At 53.8% G+C, this 24,599-nt stretch overlaps 1 protein-coding gene across 1 annotated transcript in view; it reads left to right on the top strand.

Moving 5' to 3' along the window:
• Taf4 (TATA-box binding protein associated factor 4) overlaps positions 1–24,599 on the top strand; it is a 69,140-nt gene that overhangs the window by 19,155 nt on the left and 25,386 nt on the right. Inside the window, exons 2-3 of the mRNA XM_046433119.2 lie at positions 21,555–21,721; positions 23,065–23,184. Coding sequence (XP_046289075.1) covers positions 21,555–21,721; positions 23,065–23,184 — 287 coding nt within the window. The remainder of the gene's footprint in view (positions 1–21,554; positions 21,722–23,064; positions 23,185–24,599) is intronic.

The following is a 24,599-nucleotide window of genomic DNA, read 5'->3' as shown; positions in this document are numbered from 1 at the left end:
GCTGTATTTCAGTGAAGTTGTTAGAAAGCTCTGTGGTGCCCCTTTCTCTTCCTGTCTTGATGCTGCCTGCTTGTTCTGGAGAAGAAAAGGTCATCGTCACTGGTGACATGTTTTGTGACCCTGTTCACTGGTGCAGAATCCCCGGGGTCTGCTGCCTCTCAAGCCAGGTGCCCAGGACTCCTGGTCCAGGCCAGCTTTCTGGGGTGTTTAAGACAGTGCTGTTCGCTGCCTGTTGAGTCCGATGCAGGGTGCACACGTGGCTTCTCCTGTTTTCAAAAGGAGAGAGCGCTGGATCTTGCACGAGCTTACCCTGTGTCTGCAAGGACTGCTGCTCCTGCAGGGATTTGGTGTGCAGGTACGCGTAAGGGGCCTCTTTGTTTTCTGGGAGTCACTTCTGTCTTCACCTCTGCCAGTGGAAAAGGCTGTCTCGTGTGTCCTATGGGTTCCTGGTGTGGGGGACACCAGGGCTGTGCTTCCCTTGGGGCTCTCCCGTTGCTATTACCATGCCATACTTATGTGGCCCATACAGGAACAGTGAGGGTGACGCTTAGTCTTTAAGTTATTTTCTTAACAAGTAACTAATACTTGCTCAGTCTAGAAAGTTTCATAGACACTAAAAAGTACGGGAAAGCAATGTATGCTAGTGTCTGTTCCTGTCACCCAGAGACTGGAAGCCTGGACGTTGGACCACTCTTCTTGGTGGTGGAGCCTCTGGGCCCTCAGGAGTCTCTGCTGACCAGCATGGGTGTCGAGAGGCTCAGTGTGTGTCTGTTCCTTTGCCGTGGCATGCTGGGCAGGGACCCTTGTCAGTAGGGGTTTTGTAATGGGAGGGTGCCTGTCCTGGAGCTTAGCCCCAAACAGGTGGCTAGCTGTCCTCAGGTGAGGGTCAAGAGGAAGCGTGTGTTGAGGGAGGGGCAGCTGTCACTGGATGGTTGTGAGCAATGCAGGCCGTGCGGGACTCGTTTGAACAGTGTTCTTGCAGTCAGATTGTCTCTCCAGGCCAGAGAGGGCCTGAGCAGTTGCCTGTGTTCACTGAGGCTCTGGGTATTCTTTCCCTTGGTATCTGCAGTCAGCTTGGCCCCTGTCTGAGGGCAGCCCTGCGCCCCCTGCACATTTGAGTCCTGAGCAACCATGGCTCTGAGCCTAACTTGGGGATGGCCTCCAGCCCTTTGCCTGCCTGTCTGGCATGAAGGGAGGAATCTATAGGCCCGGCTGGGGTGCTGGTCCCTGTAAGGACGCCTTTTCTGGGTGTTGCAGTGTTGATGGGGTGAGGAGAGGCCAGCCTTTCTCCTGATTTGAAGCATGGCTGCTCCCCTGTGGGTTCTGAGAGTTGTATTTGGATCTTCATAGAAGTCTTGGGTCTTTGGATCTTCATAGAAGTCTTGGGTCCTGTGACATCACCTTGTTCTTGTACAGCATGTCCCTGTACTTACTGTCTTTAAGAGTCTGCCTCGTGAGGGTGCTAACAGACTCCTGGGTCCAGACCCACCGCATGCTTCCTCAGTGCGGCTGAGCTCTGTCTGGGTTCATCTTCAGCTTGGTCTGGGTTTGAAGCATAGGTTCAGTAGCTAGTTTTTGAGAAGCACTTTCAGTTCTTTTCCCTCTTCTTTCCTCTGCTAGGGAGAGTTTTTATTTTTATATTTGTTAGTTTCTAGACCATCCCATCAGTGGGGTTTTTTTCCCCCCAAAATAAGCAAACACACATATTCTTGACACCCCCTCCCCACACACGTGTCTTTTTTCTTCTCTCTCTCTTTTAACAACAAAGGTACCATATACACGATTAACAATAGAGCTTGGAGATTATCGTCTGGTGGCCTTTCATTTTAATTAAAAAACTTTACATATTTTATGTAGTACACTCAGAGAAAAAAATTACTTTGAATAGTGACGCCTTTCACAATTCAAGCACCGAAACTTAAAACATAGTTTTGGAAGGAAATAGTTTCAAAATACATTCTTTATGCTTTTCCTCGCAAAGGTAAAAAGCATGTAATAAGCGTCAAATTAGCTCTGCTGTGGACATGGGGCTGCAGTTAGGGACGGCTGGTCTTTGGGGGGGCAGGGGCAGTGGCCTTCCCTTGCTGGAATTTCTGTTGTCCTGTGGACTTGGCAGGCAGTTGCACAATTCCTGGAATCAAATGTGGCCAGGAGCATGGTAGTTGGGGGTCGGGGGGTACTCCTTTAAATGTAGCTTTGCATACATAAAACTTTGGGGAAATCATTTGAACATGAACGTGTTCCCATTGTGAGTGCACAGTTGGTTTTGAGAGTTGAGGGCACAGGTGCACTGTCAAACCATCAGCACAGTTGAGCCATCTCATTGGGCCCTCTGCTGTCTGTGTATTTGCTGAGCCCATGTGGCCACTGTGGGTGTGTCTTCCCGGCGACGCTCCAGTTAGGGGAGCCTGCTCGCACTGTGTGGTGCCTGGCTTTCCTCCTCTGACTGAGACCCTCACAGGCGCTTGCTGGCAGCTTACCTTGCTGTGCTGAGTGGCCACTCAGGCTTGCACTCATAGCACTGTTGGCCGTGGACAGGCATTTCGGCGTGAGGGGTGTTCTGGACCATGAGGACAGGGTTTCTGCTTGGGTGAACCTTGAGGGTGGAGTTGTGAGTGGTGTGGAAACTGTTGGCTGTGCCCTGCTACCAGCCATCGCCCGCCTCCCTGAGTCCTTGAGTGAGCCTCGCAATTCTCCCACAGTGTGTTGGAGTCCCTGGAGCTCCTGTTGCCCTTGGTGCTCTGGGTCCTTACTAGTGCATGGTATGGTCAGGTTAGAGTGCCAGCCCCCTTGTGGGCATGTGGTGCCTCTCATTTTTTAAGGTCCTGTTTACTGAGGCAGAGTTATAGCAAAATTGATAGTGTTTAGTGTTTGGATCTGTAAAGAGAATGCAGTCTTACTACCACCACCAAGATACGGAATCATGGCCCAGGACTCACTTGCCCTTGGTGATTGGGACCCCTGCCCCCAGCGTGGAGCCACCACGTCACTCATGCTGGAAGTACATGGATCTGGCCTCTCACTTAGCAGAACACGTGGGCTTTATACCGGTTCTGCGAGTGCTGGTTGATGGTCCCTTCTGCTGCTGAGCAGCGGTGGGCCACAGTTCACCATTCTGTTCATGTCAGTGGAGTCTGGGTTGATTCTAGCTTCTCTTAGTTAGGATCATCCTTATACGTTTGTGTGGGCACGGTTTTCCTCTCTCTGGTAGCCCCTGGAAGATTGACCGCTGGATGTGACGTGGTCAACCTCCTAGAAGCTGCCAGCTCTTTCCAAGGTGGCCCTCTGTTTTGCATGTGCGATGTTTTTTCACATCTTTTTGACCTCAGCCTTAGTGAGCACTGCTGTTGTGATGTGGTTGGACCCAGGCTCCCTGAGGCCTGGTGACGGAGGTCTTTTCCTGTACTCATCTGTCTTCTGCAGGTCTTCCATGAAGTGTCTGTTCAAGTCTTTGGCCTCCGTGTTTTAAACTGAATTATTCTTTTTGTTGTTACTGATTTAGTAAGTGCTTCTAGGATATATTCCAGATATAAATCCTTTATCAGTTAGAATCATTTTAAAGTATTTTGACTTTAGTCTGTATTTTCACCTAACATATCTTTCAGAATATGTTTTCCATTTTAATGAAGTCTAGTTTATTAATTTCTTTCAGAGTTTATGGTTATGTTTTATCAAGGAAATTTGAACCCAACTTAAGGCACAGGGTTTTCTTCTTGTTTCCCTTAGAATGTTTATGGTTCTAGCGTTTACTGGATTCAATATTGGTTAATCTTGGGAGAGGGAAAGGGAGTGGCTGAAATCATTTTTTCCTGCAGGACGTCCAGTTGTGCCTTTCCCATTGGAAATGTCTTGAGCATGCAGGTGAGGACTTCTAACTCTGGACTGCGTCCGCCCGGTCTCAGTGTCTGCCCGCCTGCCTGCCTGGGCACCCTGGGCTCCTGCAGCCCCTGAGAACACTTTGAACCCAGGTAGCATGAGTCCATGCTGCTTTTCTTTCCCAAGAACGTCTGGTGCTGTTCTGGTCGTTTGCTTTCGTTAAGCTCTAGAACCTTCCTGTCAGTTTCTGCAGAACATCTTCTGATAGCTTACTTGAGATGGCGTTGACTCTCAAGATCAATTTCATGATAATTGGTATCTTAACAATATTGAAGTTCCAAACGTGGTGTTTATCTTCATTTGTTTAGGTCTTTATAAAAATTTCTCTCACATTGTTTTATAGTTTTCAGTGTTTGTGTAATTAACATTTTGTTACATTTGTTCTTAAGTGTTCATATTTTGTGCTGTGTACAGGGTACTTTTTAAAATTCCAATTTCTGATTTTTATTAATTATTTAGAAATAAATTACTTTAAAAAATATTGACCTTGGCATGTTTGGTAGCCCACGCCTATAATCCCAGTGACTTGGGAGGCTGAGGCAGGAGGATTGCAAGTTCCAGGCCAACCTGGCAATTTAGCAAGACCCCATCTTAAAAAACGAAAAGGTCTGGGAGGTGGCTCAGTGGTAGAGCCCTCCTGGGTTCAATTCCTAGTTACCACCCTGCTCCAAGGGGGAAAAAAACCTGACTGTGTATCCTGCAGCATTGCTTACTAACTCATTTGTTTGTTGTTAATAGTTTTCTTTTGTAGGTTTCTTAGAATTTTCTTCAAGGACAATCATATTGTCGGCAATAAAGAGATGTTTCCTTCTTTTTTTTTTTTTTGCATCTGCGGGTCGTGCTTTTTATTCTTGCCTTATTGCCCTGGCTAGGACCTCCTGAATGTCATTGAGCAGCCGTGGGAAGGGACCTTTTTTTTTTGGTACTGGGGATTAAACCCAGGGGTGCTTAACCACTGAGCCACATCCCCAGCCCTTTTTATATTTTATTTTGAGATAGGGTCTTGTTAAGTTGCTTAAGGCCCCTCACCTAAGTTGCAGAGGCTGGCATTGAACTTGCCATCCTCCTGCTTTAGCCTCTTGAGCTGCTGGGTTTCAGGTGTGCCCCAGTATGCCCAGCTGGGAGGGACATTTTTGCCTTGTTTTTTACGTCAGGGAGAAGCCTTAGCCTTTTCCCATTAAATATAGGATGTTGGCTATAGGTTTTTCGTAAATGCCTTTTATTAGGTTAGGAATTCCCTCTGTCATAGTCACTTTGGGCTGCTATGACAATACCACAGGCTGAGAGGCTTATAAACAACAGATTTATTTCTCAAAGTCCTGAAGGCTGGAAGTCCAAAATCGAGGCTCTGCAGATTTGCTGAGGGCTGGCTCTAGTCTTCACGTGGTGGAAGGGAGGGTGGAGATGAGGGAGCTCTCTGGGTGCTTTTCATGGGGCACCAGTCCCATCCTTGAGGGCTGCACCCTGGTGACATGGTGGCCTCCTGGAGGCCCCACCTCCCATCACTGGCATGAGATTTCACTTGTGAGTTTCATGGATGCCGGTGCCCTGTCTTGGCACCTTTGCTCCTGGTTTGGTGAGAATCGTGTCTACCAGCATTTCTTTGTTGGTGGCTGTTGCGTGGTGAGTGATGCTGATCGGGTCCAGTGTGTGGAGCCAGGCCACGGAGTGCGCTGGGCCGTGTGGTCTGCGCCTTCTTGTGTGTTGCCTGTGGTTTGCTGACCGTGTGAGCACAGGGTGGTGCCGCTTGCGTGGCCCACCTGCCTGTGCAGAGTCCTGTTTTCTCCCCCTGCTCGCTGGGCAGTGGGCAGTGCCGACTTGACAGGTCTTCAGGTCCAGGCCTGGCTTGGTCCTCACCGTGGAAGTGCCCTCTGACGCGTGCCCTGTCTTTCTGCCCAGCTTTCTTTGCTGCGGTCTCTTTCTTGCCTGTGCCGTGGGGATGTGTCTCTGGCGGCTGTTCCTATGGGCTCTGTGTGGCACTGTCTACCACTGTGGCTGCCCCTCTGCTTTCCTCGTGTGTCTTCTGCGGTGGCTGAGGCTGGTGCTTTCCCTTGGGGTCATCTTTAAGTGAGGCTATGGGTGTTCTTCCATGTGAGGCTCTATTAGTCTTTGCCAAGTTACTCCTGGGGCTGGTGCACGTGCTGGGAGCCAGCCACGCCCACTCCTGCCCACCGGGGTGCCAGCTGCCCCTGGCCCCATCACACCTCCTGCGCAGGCTGACTCTGGTCCTGGTCATCTCCTGGTGTCCTGTCATCAGGGCCACCTTGTCCCTCAGCGCGCAGTGCCACACTTGCTCCTCCTGCTCTGCCTGCTTCTCCTGCCTCCTCATCTGCTCCCTGCTTCTCTCTCTCTCTCTCCCTCTCTCTCTCCCCCACCTTCTCTATCCCCCCCTTACTACCCCCTCTCCTTCCCTTCTCTCTCCTTCTCTTTCTGTCCCTCTTTCTCTCCTTCCCTCCCTTTCTCCTTCCCCCTCTCTTCCCCTCCTTTTCTCTTTCCCTTTCTCCCTCTCTGTCCTTCCCCCACCCCTCTCTTTCCCTCTTTCTGTCCTTCTCTCCCTCCCACTCCTTCTTCCTCTCCCCCGCCCCTCTCCGCCTTGAGCAGGGCCTTTGCACACACCTGGTGAGCCTGGCCCAGCAGCTTGCTCTCCCTGTCAACTGGATGTTAGACTTAACTCTTTGGAGCCCAGGAGAGTCCTTGTAGCTTATTTTGATTGGAACGGTGCCAGTCAGTTCTTGGCCAGCCCCTGCTGTGTAGAAGGGCTCCTCCCTGTCTGTCAACACAGTTTGTCACCCAGCCTACATCTTCTGCAGGGTCTCTCAGCGAAATTTCCCATGTTATTTCCAAGTGGGTCTTGCGCATATTGTATTAGATTCACTCTGGGGTTCTGAGTTTATTGCTACTGTTGTCAATAGTATTTTTTAAACAGTTGTGTTTTCTAACCTGTGTTGAGGGGCTTGATGGTCTCAGATCCCAGTTGAATTTTGGACATCAATCTCTTGTCCAGCAGCACCCTTACCAAACTCTTGAATTAAGCATGTTACACGTGGAGAATCCCAACTGTACAGTTGGGGACAGTCGGGCGCTTCCCCTTCCTCTGCTTCTGGCTTGCTGAGTCTCCATGTGGTGTTGGGTGGAAGTGTTGGCCAGAGCCTGGAGCTGCTTCTCATTTCCAAGGAGACTCTCAGCCGGAGGTGAACGTTGCCCAGGGGCTTCCTCCCTGTTCCTTGCTTCCTCACGGTGCCTTTGGGAGCAGGGGGTTTATTTGTCACAAGCCCATTCCTATGGTGGCCTTTGGGGGCAGGGGATTTACTTGTCACAAGCCATGCTGGGCTCTGTCAGGGAAACCTAGCAGCACTGTGAGCTCCCTGTCCCTGCCTCCCTCCCTGTGTCCTCTGACTCACCTGTGCACCCGTCTCACGTCTGGACCCCCTTTTATCTTTGTGGGGGCACTGAAGCCATACCCTGCAGTGGAGATCATGGCCTGAAGTGGGGGTTCTTGCACCTTTCTTGTCTCCTTTGCTCTTCCCAAACGGATTTGTCAGCAGCCTTTGTTCACCCTGCTCCTCACTCCCTCCTGACAGACAAACCCCACCTACCTGCTTGTGTGGACCCTCAGTGCCCTGAGCCGGGCGCAGTGGCACACACCTGTAATCCCAGCGACTCAGGAGGCTGAGGCAGGAGGATCAAGAGTTCAGAGCCGGGGCTGGGCTGGGGCTCGGTGGCAGAGCACTTGCCTAGCACATGTGAGGCACCGGGTTCGATCCTTAGCACCGCAAACAAAAATAAACAAATAATATAAAGGCATGCTGTCCATCTACAACTAATAACAAAAAAAGTCCAGAGCCAGCCTTGGCAACTTAGTGATGCCCTCAGCCAACTTAGCAAGACCCCATCTCTAAATAAGACTTAAAAAGGACTGGGGATGTGGCTTAGTGGTTAAGTACATGTAGGTTTGATCCCCAGTACAAAAACAAAAAATACAAACAATAACAACAGCAACAAAACCAACAGTACTCTGGTGGCATGCTCTTAGGGCAGAATGGCTGTCCTTCCTAACACTGGTCAAGGTTGTGACCAGTCAGATGGATCACATTGACAGCCATTAGCACCAGTTCGTGTGGGTGTGTGGGACCACATGCGGCAGGTCCCAACACTCGCATGTACCAGAGGAGGCCTGGACAGGTGGTTGGCGGGCACCTGTGCAGGAGGCGGAACTCGAATCTGCAAAGGAAGAGCATATTTTAAACTTGAACAACACGGAAGGCAGTTAGCAACTTAGATGTAAGAGCAGGGATTCTTTATCAGACCAAGCTCAGAGCCAGGGAGCCAGGCACGGTGCACGCCTGTGATCCCAGGGTTAGAAGTAGCGGATAACAAGGAATCAGACACATTCTGGGAAATGGGTGGGCAAGGCAGACTTGGCTTCTGCTCCAGGGCATGCTCCAGAACCTGGCTGTCAAGCACATCTGGGCAGGCTGCCCACCTGCTCTTTCCTCTGCAGTAGCGCAGCACTGTCCTCTGCTCTAATCAGAGGAGCTCGGGGGTGCAGTCTGTGCTGTCGGCTAATTTTAAAATTGGGTGGGCAAAGAGAAGGGCTGTCTCTACAGTTGGATCTTACATCCCAATTAAGGCCCACTACTCTACTCTGTAAATGGACCATCTAACTTTCTATTCTCACACCAGCAACCTGGGAGGCTGAAGCAGGAGGATTGCAAGTTCCAGGCCAGCCTGAGGAACTTGGACACTGTCTCAAAATAAAAATTAAAAAGGGCTGGGGATATAGCTCAGTGATAAAGCCACCTTCAGGTCCAGTTCCCAGAACCAAAACTAAAATAAAGCCAATTAAAAAATCCCCCAAGTGTCCAGGAAAGCTTAGAGGTGGTTCCTTGTTTGAGCCTGCTGAACACAGTCCGATTTCGCAGACTCCACACAAGAAGTGGTGTGTGAGGGAGAGTTTGGGCACACTGAGTGCTGTGTGAGGCCCATGCACTTCAGTGTTTTTGAGATATGAGAAAGTTGGAAGCCAGAATTGGCTATCAGAAGCTGAGGATGCCAGAGAAGTGGTGCAGGTGCCTGGGCTGCCTCCATCAGGAGTGTGCCCCCGAGGGTGCAGAGAGGACCCGCTGGGACCCACTGCAAGTTGCTTCCTGTTGCTGTACAGACAGACAGCGTGCTTTAGCAGGTGCAGGTGCTTGAATACCAAGACAGGTGATGTCGTGATGCTCGGGCATGGTGGAGATCAGAGCAGATGCAGCATGTGGGCTGCACCCGGCCTGCAGTGGTCACTCCCACCTGAGTTCTGGTGGGTGGGGCCTGGCTGGAGGGAGTGCTGGGCTTTCCTGAGATTTCGTTCTGATGCTGTTTTTGCCCTTAGCTACCGGACCATCCTGGAGCTGCAGTTCCAGAGGAGCACTTCGAGCTGCTGAGCTCTGGGCATGTGGAGCAAGGTCATGCCTGCCTCTCTGTGTGATTAAGATGTCTGTGTGCAGGGCCCAGTGGCCATTCCAGGAAGCCTAAGGCACATAGGCCCCAGTTCTGCCCCAGCAGGCAGCTGCACAGTGCATGAGAGAATCTGGGCTTGAAGGCTCCGTGTGGAGGGAGAGAACCGCTGTGGGGTCACTGTGGAGTTGTTAGAAATCCTGAGGTGCTGCAAGAGATCAGACACGTGCTTGCAAGTGGGTGGCAAGGTAGACCTTTACTCTGGCCAGAAGGCCTCTGGAGCCTGGCTAGCAAGTGCCCCTGGGTGGACAGTCCACCTGTCTGTGTCTCTTAGGTAGTGCTGCCCTGGGCCCTGTTTGGAGGAGCTTCAGGTTACAATCTATGAGGTTGGCCAAGGAAGGGCCGTCGTTAAAATGGCTACACCTGGGTCCAGTTGTAGAAGGCTGTATTCTGAAAGTGGACGGACCACTGGGCTGCCTGTTCCCCGAGTTAGTGCAGGAGCCACAGGGAAGGGGTGCAGGTGGCAGGTGGCAAGGATCAGCCACAGGCCGTGTGGGAGGCATGGGGGTGATCAGGTGGAACTGCTAGCTGAGGAAGAGAGGAGTTCACAGCCTGTCATCCCTAGTACTTGTTGATTATTTATTGTTTCCTTTAAGTTACGAAGTAGGTTAATGCTCATGCAAAGGAGTGTTAATCGTGTATAGTCAGATTGAAAGTGTGAATCCCTTTGATTTCCATACCCCTCCACCCTTCTTCTGAGGCCTAAGTCCTGCTAGGCATGTTTGTGTGACCCTTTATCCCTGTCAAGCGAGGTTTGGTGCATGTGCATGACTCTCTTCCATTGGTCAGTCCCATGGTGATGGGCAGGTGGTTTCCTTGTTCTGTTGCTGGCGTTGTGCGTGGGGCAGGTGTTTCTGCAGGAAAGAGAGCCAGGCTGCAGTGCAGGGTCAGATGCCATGTGGCAGCCAGGACCAGCCGTGGAGTCTGCCTCTCCAGTGTGTGCCCTGTGCCCACTCTGGGCAGTGATGATGATTAGAAATTAAAGTGGCTTGCTGCCAGCCTGCTGGGTAGAAGCGCCTCCTCATGTTAGCTTGGCTCTCTGCATGTCGTGAGATGGAGCGTTCTTGCTGCTTGGCCCTTTTTAAGAGTCACCAGCAGTTTTGGCCAGTTTTTAAAGTAAACAATTATGATTATTGTCAGCTTTGAAGTTTTTGTGCAAATCTGTTTCAAAAATTGTCCCGCTGAGCACACGCTTTCGTGGCTTTTGAGACCACAGGGTTCCCTGGGAAGGCCCTGGGTATCAGCCAGGGGTCTCCAGCAGGGCAGCCTCCTCACGTCACCACCCCTGCATCTTTAGAGAGCAAAGCAGTACCTGCATCCAGTGCTTACTGTGCCGAATTTCCAATTTCCCTAGACCCACCAATTTCTAACAGTTCAGCAAGCAGTTTCGATCTGTAGCATTGGGGATTGATGTTTAGGGATCCAAACTTGAGCCTGTGTTGGATGTCAGAGATTCAGGCAGTCACAGTACTTTGTGGTCTTGAAGTTTTGAAGATGCAGCTTAGCTCACTGTGGGGAGGGCCTGTGCGAGGGTGTGGGTAGAAACTGACATGGACACTGCCCAGTTAGGGGCCCAGAGGCACCTGTGGGTTGTGGTTGGCAGCAGGGCTCTGCTTGCAGCGATCTGGCTTGGTAGAAATGTGTCCTCACACCTTCTTGGGTAAGCATGTTCACACACATTATAGTATCTTTTTGAGGGGGGCGTGTACCGGGGATTGAACTCGAGGGCGCTGGACCCCTGAGCCATCATCCCCAGCCCTATTTTGTATTTTTTTTAGAGGCAGGTCTCACTGAGTTGCTTAGCACCGCGCTAAGTTGCTGAGGCTGGCTTTGAACTTGCGATCCGCCTGCCTCAGCCTGTTGAGCCTCTGAGATTATGGGCATGTGCCACTACACCCTGCACCCGGCTAAGTAATATCTTAAAGTAATTTTACCAAAGCATGTTAGCCACTTAAAGTTAACTTAGATTTAAGGAGAATTGAGAGAAGTCTTGTCAGATAGAAGGCTGGGCTGAGTGTAGCGTGGGTCCGTGTGAGTGGGTCTCTGAGTGCACCACTTAGGACTGCCTGTGGCCCAGAGCAGGTGCTGGTCTAGGGTCTCGGGGAGCCCTGGGTGCAGGAGTGGAGTATGCTCTGTGGAGGTGATGGGGAGCTGCCACTTGGCCCAGAGGCCCCATTTGAATTCACAACTTGGAGAGTCCTGTCCAGAGGGATACATTCCCTGCCTGGGAAGGTGATTTGGGGGCTGATAGCACCAGCACCTGTGCCACTTTCTGAGGGGATACCCCACCAGCAACAGTGAAGGTGGTCCTTGACCACTGTGTCCTCCTTATTGACAGGGCAGCCTTGTCTACCGCCTCCCTGGTGTGTGCTCAGTGCTTGCAAATGGTATGCAGTAAGCACTTGTCAAGTGAATACGTGATGTAGATGTTTGCAAAGATGGAGTTAGTGACCTTTTAGTGAGCCAGTGCAGGGAATTATTTGCTTGCCACAGATATTTTATCTTGCTTGAAGATAGAAAGGTAAATAAGACAGTTTACTGGCAAGGATTTGTGGTGGGTGGGGGGCGTGCAGGCAGACAGGAGGTGCTTACACTGTGGGCGCAGGGGGCATGCTTGACCTTCTCAGTCAGTTCTCCTTCCACTTGTTTGCTTTGTCCTCAGGGCATTTGCACTGAGGTGAGGAGGCAGAGACACCCAGGCACTTAAGTTCTGCAGACCTGAGCAACTTAGGACAGGCCTAGAGGCTGCTGCCCAGGAGATGGTGCCCTGCTGAGCTAGGAGGGAGGCCAGAGTGGCTCCCCCTCCCCGTGGCCATCCTGATGGTTGCCTGTGGGAGGGCAGGAGGGTTGTGGGAGGCTCACTGCTGCAACGGGGGGGGGGGGGGGCTTTGGGATCTGCCCCAGGGTCAGTTCTGTGTGGAAGATGCAGCCCCTGGTGCAAAGGAAGCCGAGGTTGAGGCTGGTGGGACATGGCAACTGGGTGTGCAGCAGCAGCAGGCAGGAGGCACAAGGCGGATGGTGAGGGAGCCAGGCAGCGGGTCCTCAGCTGGCCATAGAAATAGTCAGGGGATGAGGAGGTCAGGGTTCCGTGGAGGGTGAGTAGAGAGGAAGAGGCTTCTGGGAGCTGGGCTGAGGGTCGAGAATGGATGGTTAGAAGAACACAGTCACTGAAGAGCCACCAGAGAGCTAAGAGGAACCCAAGATTGCCCTTCCCATGACAAGGAGGACATGTGACAGCACATCCTCATGGGCCTGTCCACAGCCTGCATAGACGCAGATTTGGAAGGCCCCATGGAGATCATCCCTGCAGGGGCTCATCAGCCCTCGCGTCCTGTGTGGGGTTCTGCCTCAAACTTGCAGGTGCGGTTCGGTTCCCAGGGGTGCAAAGCTGGGTTGTCAACCTGTCTTTATTGCAGATGTGTAAGGGGATGCTCAGGTTCACACCTGACTGTCAGTCCCTCCACATTCGGAAGGCCACGAGGGTCCTTGAGCTTGGTGGTGATTTCCATGCGGTTCCACGTTGTTGAGCTCCTGTGAACGTCGTCTCCTGCCAGGCTAAGGGGAGCCGTCCTGTTGAGTCAGTAGTATACCAGTGGATAAAAAGGCATTTGCAGGGCAAGTCCAGGGCTGCTTAGCTCTGCTGCAAAGGAGCCGCTACCCGTTCACGAAGTTGGGCTCAGTGATGCCAATCCCAAGTGAGCAGGGGTCTTGCAGCTCCCCTGCCAGCACCCAGATGAGCCCAGAGCCAGAGCTTGGGGCCAGGAAGATGCAGGGACATTTAACCTGGCCCCCCATGTCTCAAGCAGGAGTCCATACCTGGTGGGTCAGCAGTGGGGTGCAGACTGGGATCCAGGCCCTTTGACCCCCACACCAGCACTCTACCCACTCCTCTTTTAAGAGAGGAGCCCAACACAGCCTGTTGGGCTTGTTTTCCTGCCAAGGTTAAGTTTCTGGAGGGAGAAGACAGGTAAATGTGGGTTATGGCCTCTCCCCTGCAGCTTCGTGGACAGTGGGAGCCAGAGCAGGGCTCTTGCAGTGAGGATTCTGTGTGGCCTGTGCCCGAGTCTGGCCACGTGTCCTTCTGGGCATTCCAGGGGCTCTTTTCCTGTCAGAAGAGCTGGGGCAGTGCTGTTTTGCGGAGACTGGCCAGTGTCTTGTGCCGAGGCTCTGGGAGCGGGGCACTGTTGGTACTGCTGCCTGCACATTCAGCTTCCTGAGCCACAGGCAAGTGTGGGGTGGGTGCAACTTGTGGCCTGTGCCTGGCTTTGCATGTGAAGGTGACTGGAGTGGTTAGTGTTCACCAAAACTGCATTGAGTGATTTCTGAGGTGGTGGCTGCATCTTGCTTGATAAGGGCCACATGCACCTGTTACAAGCCTTACAAGGGTGCAGTCCATACGCAGTAAACAGAGCATGTTTGATGTCGGAGCATGTGAGACTGAGGCTGTGCACACACCCAGGAGCCCCTCGCTGGGCACTCCTCTGCCTCTGTGGGACCCTTCCTTCTGGCCCACATGCAGCCCCTTTGCTTTCTGGTACCATAGCCGAGTGTGCATGTTGTGTAGTTTATAAAATGGAATGTGCTGTTTGTATTGTCTCCCCCCCCCCCCCCGTGTGTTCATTCAGCATAATTATTGAGATTCCTTTGGTGTTGTGTATATCAATAGCTCACCCCTTTCTATTTCTGAGTACTTTTCCATAATATTTAGATATCTCGGAAGTTGGCTTTTCACTTGTTGGACTGTTTTGGGGTTTCCAGTTTTTGGTTGTCCCACGGAAAACTGCTGTGATTAACTGGGGACTTTGTGAGAACATGTGTTTGCCTTCACCTGGCAGCTGCCTGGGATGGAGGCTGCATCCCCTGTTGGGGGAGGCTGTTTAGGGACTCTTTGGAGGTGGGCCGCTTTGGTTCATGTGCCACATATAGCCTTGTGGATTTAGTCTGTGTCTCCCTGATGACTAGAGGTGCTGGCCATCTCCTCGTTTGTCTGTCGAGGTCTGTTGCCACAGCTTTGTGTGGGTTTCTATTTCCTGCGGAGCTTGAGAGTTTTGTGGATGTTCTGGGTGGAGGCCCTGCACGTCAGGTGGAGGCTTGCAGGGTCCTGGCTTGGCTTGTCTTTCCTCCCCGCGTCTTTGGGTTGGGTGCAGTCCGGCTGGTCCCTTGGTTCTCCATGGACTGCTTCTGGTGATCTAAGCTCTGCCTGTCTTCTTTCTCCTTGGGGTTTTTGTCTTAGGTTTTGCCTGTAGGCTTGGGTCCATTGGAACCCATTTGGCACATGGTGTCCTGGTACAGTCCCTCTAATTCCTGAAGACACAAGCATAAGAGAAAGGGCCTTGCTGGCTCCTGTGGACAGCAGACACCACTGGGTTGCCATTACGCCTGCAGCCTCCACCAGGAGCACACAGGGCAGAGGGTCCCCAGCCCATGGCTCCAGAGCCAGTCCAGCCTAAGAAGACTGTCTCCACCGTCGTCTGTTCTGGCCTGTACCTGCCTGGGGGCTGCTGTGTTGATGTTGGACTGGTCCCCCCAGGCTACTGCTTTCCAAGGCGTCTTGAGAGAAGAGCCGCTGGCTTGGACTCTGCCTCTTGGTAATTATTCGAATTCCCCGGCCTGTGCACCTCTGCACGAGCTTTAGAGTTGGCTTGCCACCCTCTGTTCTGAGGGCACTGGCCTGTAGGTCCAGGACTGTGCATCCACAGCGTGGTTGGGCAGGGCCAACCCAGGACAGCATGTCTTTCTGTGTGGAGGCTGTTTCCCTGCCGTGGTGTTGGTAGCCTCCAGGCCGGGATGAGTCGAGGCCCACAGATTGACCATGCCTCTGCTGAGCGCAGGGAGCTGCAGACGTGGGCTTGAATCGGGTCAGTGTTTTCCCGCACTTGGCATTTGAAAATGCAGTAGTGCCACACCTGGCACCAAGTGGTGTGTATCCTTCTTGAGGCCACATGAGTTCAGTGGTGAGCAAGTTTCAAAGGAAAGGTGCCCATTTATACTTTGCCTGACTCATACCTCTTAGAGAAGCAGAACCCGCCCTTTCATGGGGAAAGGCTGGGCCTTAGGTGCACCCCACGTCCATACAGGGAGAGGCCAGGCTTGCTGCCGCTGTTGGCCTCAGAGGATGTCATTTCTGCTCTCTCCTGGGCCCATGTTTCTCCTGCTGGGCGGTCCTGGAGCCATGGGCTGGGGACCCTCTGCCCTGGGTGCTCCTGGTGGAGGCTGCAGGCATAATGGCAAACCAGTGGTGTGCTGCAGCCCCCGCCCCAGGATGTCTGCAGTCAACAGGCAGCCAGCAGGGCCCTTTTTCTTACGCTTGTGTCTTCAGGACTAGGACTGTACCAGGATGTCCCCTTGTGTGTCAGTGGGTGGGCAGGTTGTCCCTAAGACAGTACGAGACCTAGAGGGCCCTGGGAGGCCATGCCCAGTCCCTGCATTGCCTTGGCTTTCTTGGGTTCTCGTCTTCATGGCAGCTCTGAACCCACCCCCACCACTGGGTGACACTGCCTCTTGGTCATGGCTCTTCCTTTTTCCATGTGTACAGGTTGGACTTGTGCTAGACGTGCGCCGGTCTTGGGGAGTGGAGGTGTGGGTGAGCTACGGCGGGTCTGTGATTGCACTGCCCCTACGCGTCCTGTGGCTTTCTGGGTGTCAGGACAAATGTGGTGCCTGTCTTGGGCTGGCCTCCAGTGGGGCTGGTCCTTTACCCTCCAGTGGGGCTGGTCCTTTACCTGTCCCTTCTTCTCCTGAGATTCCTCTTGTCTCCTTTGGGGACTGGCCCATGTTTTCTGGGTCCTGTCTTCTGCTTTCTAAGTTTTCCGTGTCTTAGTGGCCTTAACTTCTAGAAGGTGCTTGTTTTGAGACCAGGTGTGCCTGAAGTGGAGCTTGCTACAGTCTGCTGGGGTCTGGGTCTTTTCCTCCAGGTGGCTGGCTAGGGCTCCACTGGTGGGCTCCCTGCCCACCTGCAGGCTGGGCCCTTCTGCTGTGCAGGCCTCCGTCCAGGACAGCACCTTGGTGAGGGCTTTTTCTAGAGCTCTGCTGGCCTCTGTCTTTTCTACTGATTTCAAGAGTCCGTTCCAGGGTCTTAGACTGTCTACTCACGGTTGGGTCCTCAGGATGATCTTGGGGTTTTGTCGCCCCTCCTGAGTTCTGCCCCTCTCCTTCCCATGTTTTCTGGGAGCACACCTTGGCCCTGCTGGCCATTGTGTGAGTCTGGACTGCCACGTGGGTGTTCTTTGTAACTTAGAAGAGGCCATTCTTACTCACTTAGTCACTCTGTTGCTTGGGCTCTGCATTTGTGTTGGGGCTGTTGGCAGGTTCCTTGCTGGGGTCCTTGTGGGGCTGTGTTGCAGAGGGAGCTAACTTGCAGGTGACTCTGGCAGCAAGATGGGACCAGACCCCCTTCACACTTCCTCGCCCAGAAAGGTGGGCAATTTGGATGAGTGTCAGCTCAAGTGTGCAGTTTAACTTTTAGAATGCAAAGAAAACTACGTAGGGTTAGGGAGCCGCCATACCTGGTAGGGGGGCCTTGCTGGGGCTGATCTCTGCTTTGCCCTTGGTACCTATGTTTTACTGCCAAGTGGGCCAGGGCTGGTACCGAGGCTCTGGGTTTTCCAGCCTGTCCTGCTTTGGGAGGAGAAGTGTCCACTGAGAATCCCTGAGGGGCTCTTCTCCATGGCTAGATCCACACTGGCGATGCTTGGGCAAGAGCCATCCCAGGACACTTGCTGGTGCAGCTGTGGGCCCCACAGAGAACCGGCCCCCATTGAGCTGATGGAAGACGGGCAAGAGAACCCGGAGCATGTTGTCATGTGCAGGGAGATTCGAGAGTGAAGCAAATACAAGTTCTGAAGATGAGAAGTGTGTCAGTTGAAGTGGAATTCGGTGGCCATGTGACAGCCAGTAAGGGGACAGCTGAGGTAGCCAGAGTTGAGTGTAGGGGTGCTGTGACATGTAGGGGTGGGCTGGTGCTCACACCGCTTCTCCTGGGCACCCTCATGCCGGGGCCAGCCGGGTGGTGGAGGGGGAGCATATCTAGGGTCTGCCATGCTCCTGGTCCAGGGCTGGGGATGGAGCTGGGAGTCTGCCTGCACAGCCCCTCAGTGTTCCTGCATTCAGGGGTCTGTAGGGTTAGGCACCTTCTTTTCCATAACTTAAAATGAAAAGGTGTGTTTACCAAAAGCCACCAGAGTAAAGGACAGCATAGGGCACTGCCAGGTCAGCTCTGACAGAGGGTCTGCTGCACAGGATCTGGGCCAGTAAAGCGGAGGGTGTCAGGGAGGGGTCCTGCAGCTTGGCAGCTGATGTCTGTCTGCACTTGCTGGAGGGTTGCCTGAGAAGCCCCGAGCTCTTGGCGCGTACTGTGGCAGTGCAGCCCCGGCACTTCCAACATGCCCCCAGGGTCCAGCCCCGTGCCTGCTCCCACTGTTCAATAGCGGGCACAGGCTGAACTAGGAAGGCCTGTCCTCTGTGGCTTGGCTTACCTCTGCAGAGCAGTCTGTGGCTGTCTTGTAGTCAGGAGATGGCAGCCAGGAGTCCTGAGGAGCAGGAGAGAGCAGTCGTGCCCTCTGCCTGGGCCATTTCCCTGGTTGCTCTCACCACATCCCAGGGCCCCTTCTCCCCTGGCTAGTTGCCCTCCCATTTGGGCGTAGGGTGGCTGCTTTGGAAGAGCCGTGGTGGCGAGGTGGTGAGAGCCTTGTCGTGGGCAGGCCAGGGAGGAGCCCTGGGCTCCAGGCCCTACATCCAGAGCTTGTGTCCAGGCACCTGGGTGATGTGGACGGTGGGTGAAAGCCTGTTCGTAGAAGCTGATATTCTCAGGCCGGAAATGCCTGCTGGTTTGTGGTGCAGCTTCCGAGGCTCTACATTTTGGTTTAAAATGCGGTAAAGAGTGTGGTTGATCGAAGGGATCAGGAACACGGTCAAGTCGGTAGAGCACTGGGCTTTTCTGATATCTAGTGCTTTAGGGAGGGCAGGATTCATTCCCTCTTCCTGGGACCTGTGATTGTGGGTAGGGGCATGGGCCTTGGAAGAGTTGGTAGGCCTGGGAAGGGACCAAGGGAGAAATGTGGAGGGCCATCCCGGAGAGGCCGCTGCCCGTTGCTGGCCTCTGCACAGGTGGCCTTGGAAACTGCTGGTGGAGGGCTTTGCTCTGAGTTTAAGATCTGCATATTCAGGTGATGAAAAGTAGGGAATTAGCTTGCGTTTTCACCAAAAAGGAAGTTGTGGATAGTTGTGGATCTTGTATTGTGTCACGTTTTGTAGCCACGAGAGTCATGTTTCTGAAGAATGTTTAATTATGTGGAAATGCTCAAGAGCAGAGCAGAGAGAACACCAGACTGATACCCACAGTGCCTCAGTCCCCTCATGGTCACCCAGAGGGTGCTTGTGCTCACCCACATGCAGGGAGGGTCCTAGGGAGTATCCAGCTGTATTGACCAGGGGTGGGGGCCGTTCCAGGAGATGCCTGTTTTCCTTGTACTTTTTCTCATTTCTCAAAATTTCTACAAAGAACACTCCATTCTATACTGAGAGAGACTAAATTCATTAAAAAGGAAATCTCAAATTGTTCTTTTGGTACCATCTGGATGTGTGACATTTCTTGCTCTCCATGTTGGCTGAGTGTACATTAAGGTCAGGAGCCCGGAACCTTTGGGGGCCCTACCACACCCCTTCCCATGAGCCCTGAAGTGGCCTCTGAAGGTCTCTCAGGTGGACCTGGAGTGTATTGCTCCAGCCTCGACCTTCCCCTGGTTTGGGCTGAATGAGTGGAGCTGTGTGCTGTCTGCTAGAGCTGTCCTCCTTGCTGTTGGTCCCTTGCACAGGTGCAGGAAGGGCCTGCATTGGGGGTCTGACTGAAGAGCCAGGTGGCTGTCCTCTAGGAGCTCTGAGGGAGCCCCCTGCCTGCTGGCCTAGATACCCTGTTTGGAATGAGGCGAGGACCACACCTGGCCAGTTGTGCATGGTGGCTGGTTCTTCCCAAACAGTATGCATGAGGTGCCCTGCAGGTACAGACGGCTGGCGAGTGGTGGGGAGGACTGACCAGTGCTTTGGTAGGTCAGACGTGGCGGCTACTGTTCCACGCTGCACTCTGAGACGAGGGTGTTTCTGTGGTCTTGAGTGTGTGCCAGGCATGTCTGTTGGAGAGCAGTGGTGGGAACCTGAGTCCACACACCCAGGCCACAGTGCTCCATGCAGCTGTTGGCCGCCCACTCCGCTTCACAGCTGTGTCTGCCTTCTTGTCATCCCACGGTTGTGGTTGTGATGTGCTGTAACTGGGGACACTTCAGATGGCCCTGGGAAGCAGCTGCACGTCTGCTCACGGGGCTTCCTCAGGGGTCAGCTGTGGTTGTTGGGCCTATGGCTTTAAAGTCTGCATGGCGCCTTCCAGACCCGTCCTTCCCTTTGCTTACACATTTGGACTCAGTTACAGATATTTTTAATGCCGGAGACAGGCACAGGTACTTGCTTTAAGTCACATGGCAGGACTTTGGATTCATCCTTCAACTTTGCCCTAACCATGGCCACACTGGTCCTGTCTGTAGGCACGCTGGCCGTGTCTGCAGTGTGCTGGCCGTGTCTGTAGGCCCATCTCATGGCTGACAGTTGGCGACATCCAAAATGCCACTTACTTTGTTGCTATTTCACCAATGTTTTAAAATATTTCTTTGAATTTCCATGGATATAATTTTTTAAGGAAAAGGGCTTCTGTTCATTCACTAACTGCTCAGTTAAGAATTCTAAGTTGGAGCTGAAGCCGAGGTTGTTGTGATGCCCTCTTTGGCTGCCTTGCCACGGTGCTTGGTGAGCTCCTAGCTGGACGGGAGGGGGGTCTGCAGTGGGTGGGTAGATGCAGCAAGTGGCTTTCACCAAGGCTCCTCTTGTTGTGTTGGACAGTTTTGTTCTCCCTTGTGACTCCTACCATCTCTTACCTTGCAGCTGGCTGGACACCTGGCCTTAGCGCCCTGCTCAGGTGCTGAGCAGGTGGAGAGACATGGTCTCCCTACCTGAGCTCCAGGCCTTTCCTCCAGAGCTCTGAGGTGGAGGCTGCACTAGAGTGGGTGTCTCGGCAGCTGGGTCCAGGCTTCTTTGTGTGATTTCAGCATGGTTTATTTCAAAGGGATGTTTGGAGGGACGCTCTCTTAATAGCATCAAGTGTGGCTTTTTGGGTCAGGACTCTAGAGGTGAGCCCAGGAGAGACCCCGCAGTGTCAAAGCTCTTCTAGCACCGAGGCGGCTGGGTTCTGGTTTCCCATGGGAGAGGCCTGGCCTGCGGGGGTTGCACCTCTGTCTTGGTCCATTGCCCTCACTTCCCTGTTTTCCAGCTGGGCCATGCAAGGATGCCAGTATTTTCCTGAAGCTCAGAGGCAACCTGTAGTAGGAGAGTAAATGTGAACACTGGTTGTGTTTCCGTTTCAGATGCACTTACGACATCACTGGTTGCTGCTTTGAGGCTATAATTACTGCCCAACCTGACGGGTGGGATTTGCTGCTTTCCTAAGATTTAGCTGAAGAACCTTGAAGGGCGAGGGGTTCTTCCTGTCCTGCCTGTGGCTTGTGGGTGTCCCAGGTCAACTGTGAAAGAACAGTACTGCCCACACCTCCCCAGAGCAGTGTGCCTACCCAGAGCAGTGGACCCTGCTCTCTCTCTTCTGCTTTGTTCGAATGTCCTAGGACACAGGTTGGGGAAACTTGGCAGGACTGCAGCAATAGTCGTGTCCTGTAGGTGCAGCCAGGCACCCACAGCTGGCAGGGGCAGGACCCCTGGCACAGCAGGCATACTTCAGTGCCTCAGACAGAGGTGGGTTGCGAGGTGGATGGAGCAGAGTGTCCCAAGGGTGTGGGCTTGAGGTACCAACAGAGCTGGCCCTTCCTTTGAGGCAGAAGCAGAGCTGTGACACTGGCTGGCTCAGGACAGTGGCAGAGGCGGGTGCACCCCGCACGGTGGAGGGTGCGTGCTTGTGCAGGCTTTGGCATCTGCAGAGCAGGTGGCTGCTGGGGCGGACGGTGTGGCTGTGCCGCCTGGCTGCTGTGTTAAGGCAGGCTCTCAGGTTCTTCTAGCACCTCCGACAGTCTGTCCTGACTCCACCCTGCTGGAACCTGCATGTGTGTTCCTTTGCAGACCCTTGTGAGGGGTGTCCTTTGCACAGGGCTGAGGAGCGTTTCCTGATGCGCAGTCTCCTCTGTCCCCAGGAATGGTCCTTGTGCGGAGCGAGAATGGGCAGTTGTTAATGATTCCTCAGCAGGCCCTGGCCCAAATGCAGGCCCAGGCCCACGCCCAAGCCCAGCCTCAGAGCACCATGGCGCCCCGCCCTGCGGCCCCCACAAGTGCCCCTCCCGTCCAGATCTCCACCGTACAGGTGAGTACGTGAGGCCTGCTGAGTGGCTGTCCCAGGCTCAGCCTGCCCCTGCCCCGCTCCATGCCACCATGCATGCTGAGGAGGCCGTGCCACAGGTCAGGTGTTCTGTGCCAGTGGGCACCAAAACGTGTGGATGCCTTCTGACCCACCATCAGGTGGGGCCTGGGTTGGCACCACCTTCTTCCTAGCCCAGGGCTGTGCTGGCTCATAAAAACCCACTCCTGCAAACTGAGCTCAGCACATCTGACTGAGTGGGGTCAGAGTGGGTTACTCAGGGTCATCTGCCGGACTGGTCCTTGGCCCTTATTCCTTGCCTCTTGCAGTTCACCTTCTGGTGCCTTGGTTTCCTCCTCCGCAGAGTGGAGATGGCATCAGCATGCACGTGGCTCGAGGGACTGTTGAGGGCTGAGCCACAGTCAGCTACTGAGTCATGGAGCAGAGCAAGGGCCGAGCAAGTCCAGGCCCCTCTTGTGGGGCAGCATGTGGGCCTCACAGGGCTGCCCCACATCTGCCCTCTGAGCTGTGGGCAGGATGGGCACTGATGCTGAAAGCCGAGTTCCCGGCTGTGTGCTTCCCAGTGCCTGACGTCCTGTCCATCCCCATAATGTCTGTGGGCACATGCCGTTTACTACCTGCTCCCACCTGGTGCAGTGGCCACATTCAGGCTGGTTGGCAGGCTGGCAGACGAAGTGAAGGAGGACGTTCCTGGCTCTTTCCTCTGTGACTCGGCCGTGCTCCTCTGGGGGGGGTGTGCCCCTGTCCCCTAGACAGGGGTGTGTTCATGCTGCAGATGGATGTAGGCCCCCAGTATCTGAAATAGTGCAGGGTGGCACCTTCCAGGCCAGCGTGTCCTGTCTCTGAGCAAGAAGCTCTTGGACAGCATTTATGGCTTGGCTTTGCTGGTGGGCTCTGCTGCCACCGTCTGACTGTCCTACTGCAGCTGTCAGCTCTTCTCCAACCTCACTGCAGGCGGGAGGTATCTCTGCCCTGGCCCTCCCCTCCACGCTGCCACAAGGACCCCCTGTGGTGGGGATCAGCGGCACCCCGAGACAGCAGTGCACAGCTGGCTTCCATACGGTTGCTTTTGTGCAGAGGTCCCGTTATGTAGGCTTGTCAGAGTCTCCTGGTGTCTCAGGAGAATCTTCTTTAAGAAGAGCTGTTGACCATAGGCTTTTGCCTTGGTGAGAAAGCTGTAGACAGGAGCTTTTTACACTGCTCATTGTGACTCCACTGTGGACCCACCTGAGTGCATCAGTTAGCGTCAAGGATTGGTTTTTGTGTGCATTGGGTGGCTGTGGAATCACTTTCACATTAGCTTGTTTTACACGACAACTTATTTTCAGGCTCCTGGCACACCTATCATTGCACGGCAGGTGACCCCCACTACAATAATTAAGCAAGTGTCTCAGGCCCAGACGACGGTACAGCCCACTGCAACCCTGCAGCGCTCCCCTGGGGTGCAGGTAAGAGACAGCAGCCCGGCACATCTGTGGGGCTCTTGGACACAGTGTGGGTTTTCTTTGCAATGACCAGGCGTTGTGAGTTTTTATTTTGGATACCAAGCTGAATTTAAACAGGAAGGCTCTCTGGGAGGAAAGGGACTGTTCTTTACCTACTAACTCAGAATAGATCAGGGTTCATTTTTCTTTAAAGCTGCATGGAATGTAACACCAACAGCACTTGAGAAGCTTCCCACAAGGCCGAAGCTAAGATCCATGGCCTTAGTAAGTTGCCTGAGACCCAGCCAGGTGTACTTGCAGAGAGCGTGTCCGCTGCGCGGCTCCTCTGTGCAGCACCTTGGTGCTCACGGTGCCCTCGTGCTGGGGACATGGGCACTCTTCTCATCCTGCTGCTGAGGCATTTGCAGGTGAGCTGAGGGAGCATTTGAACCTGCTGCTGTTCTCCTGGCCAGGGTCTGCTCCAGCTGTGCGCCAGCTACCAGGCTGCACTGCCTCCATGTGCGTGAGCTCTGGCCTTTGCCAGGATGACAGCACAGTTCTGGAAGTGTTCATCAACCTTAGTGGGTTGTTTTTAAAATAGTGTTTAGGCTGTGGGAGAGGAGAGTGCTCTGCTGCTGCTGGTCCAGTGGTGTGTGTTGATGCTTCTGACAGACTGGCCTCTGGCCCCACCTGTAGAGAGGCTCTGTGTGGCAGCCTAGCTGGCTCCTGTTACAGAGGCAGGGAAAAGTCTGGCCAGGGAGGCCCACCTGGCCAGGGAGCCACCTGAGTAGGGAGGCAGTACTCTCTGGGACTCAGGTGGGAGCAGCTGGAGCATGTGGCTCAGAATCTTTCCTGGTCTGGTGTTTGTGGGTGTCCATAGTCATAGGGCCCTGCAGCGTTGATGCTGGGTGCAGCTCCTGCCCGCTGACCTGTGGTCTGCACAGTGTTCCCCGTCTGGGGGGATGGGGCAGGGGTCCTAGTGCAGCCTGGCCCCGGGCCCCCTTTGTCTCTCCTGAGCCCGTCCCTCGTTCCCACTGGTGGCTGTGGGAGTGCAGGCTGAAGAGCAGCTGAGCGGAGCAGAGTAGGACAGGGGGCTTCCCAGGAGGAGTTTCCGCCCTGTCCTTGTCACTGCCTTTCCCTGGTGGGTTTCTGAGACGAAGTGAAGTTCCTGGTTGAGATCTCAACTTGGGTTTGGTGAAGACAAGATCATTGAAGGAGGGAGGCTGTCCGGGCACCAGCTGGGGGGATGGGTCACTTGTCCCAACAGGCATCTGCCCTCTCCCGCTGGCTGCCTGGTCTGCCCTTGCACGTTTTCTTTGTGAAGCGTGCTGTTTGGTGGATTCTGTGAGTGAAGGCAGTCCAGCCTTGCTGCTGTGGAGGAAGCCTGCACAGAGGCCTCGCCTGCCCTCCAGCGCTGGACACTCAGCCTTGCACTGCCC

Source organism: Marmota monax, unplaced genomic scaffold (genome assembly GCF_021218885.2).
Source record: "Marmota monax isolate L192 unplaced genomic scaffold, Marmota_monax_Labrador192_F-V1.1 WCK01_AAM20220418_F8-fsc00014, whole genome shotgun sequence".
In the NCBI taxonomy this organism is placed as follows: Eukaryota; Metazoa; Chordata; class Mammalia; order Rodentia; family Sciuridae; genus Marmota; species Marmota monax.
This window is presented reverse-complemented; position numbering and strand designations above follow the sequence as displayed.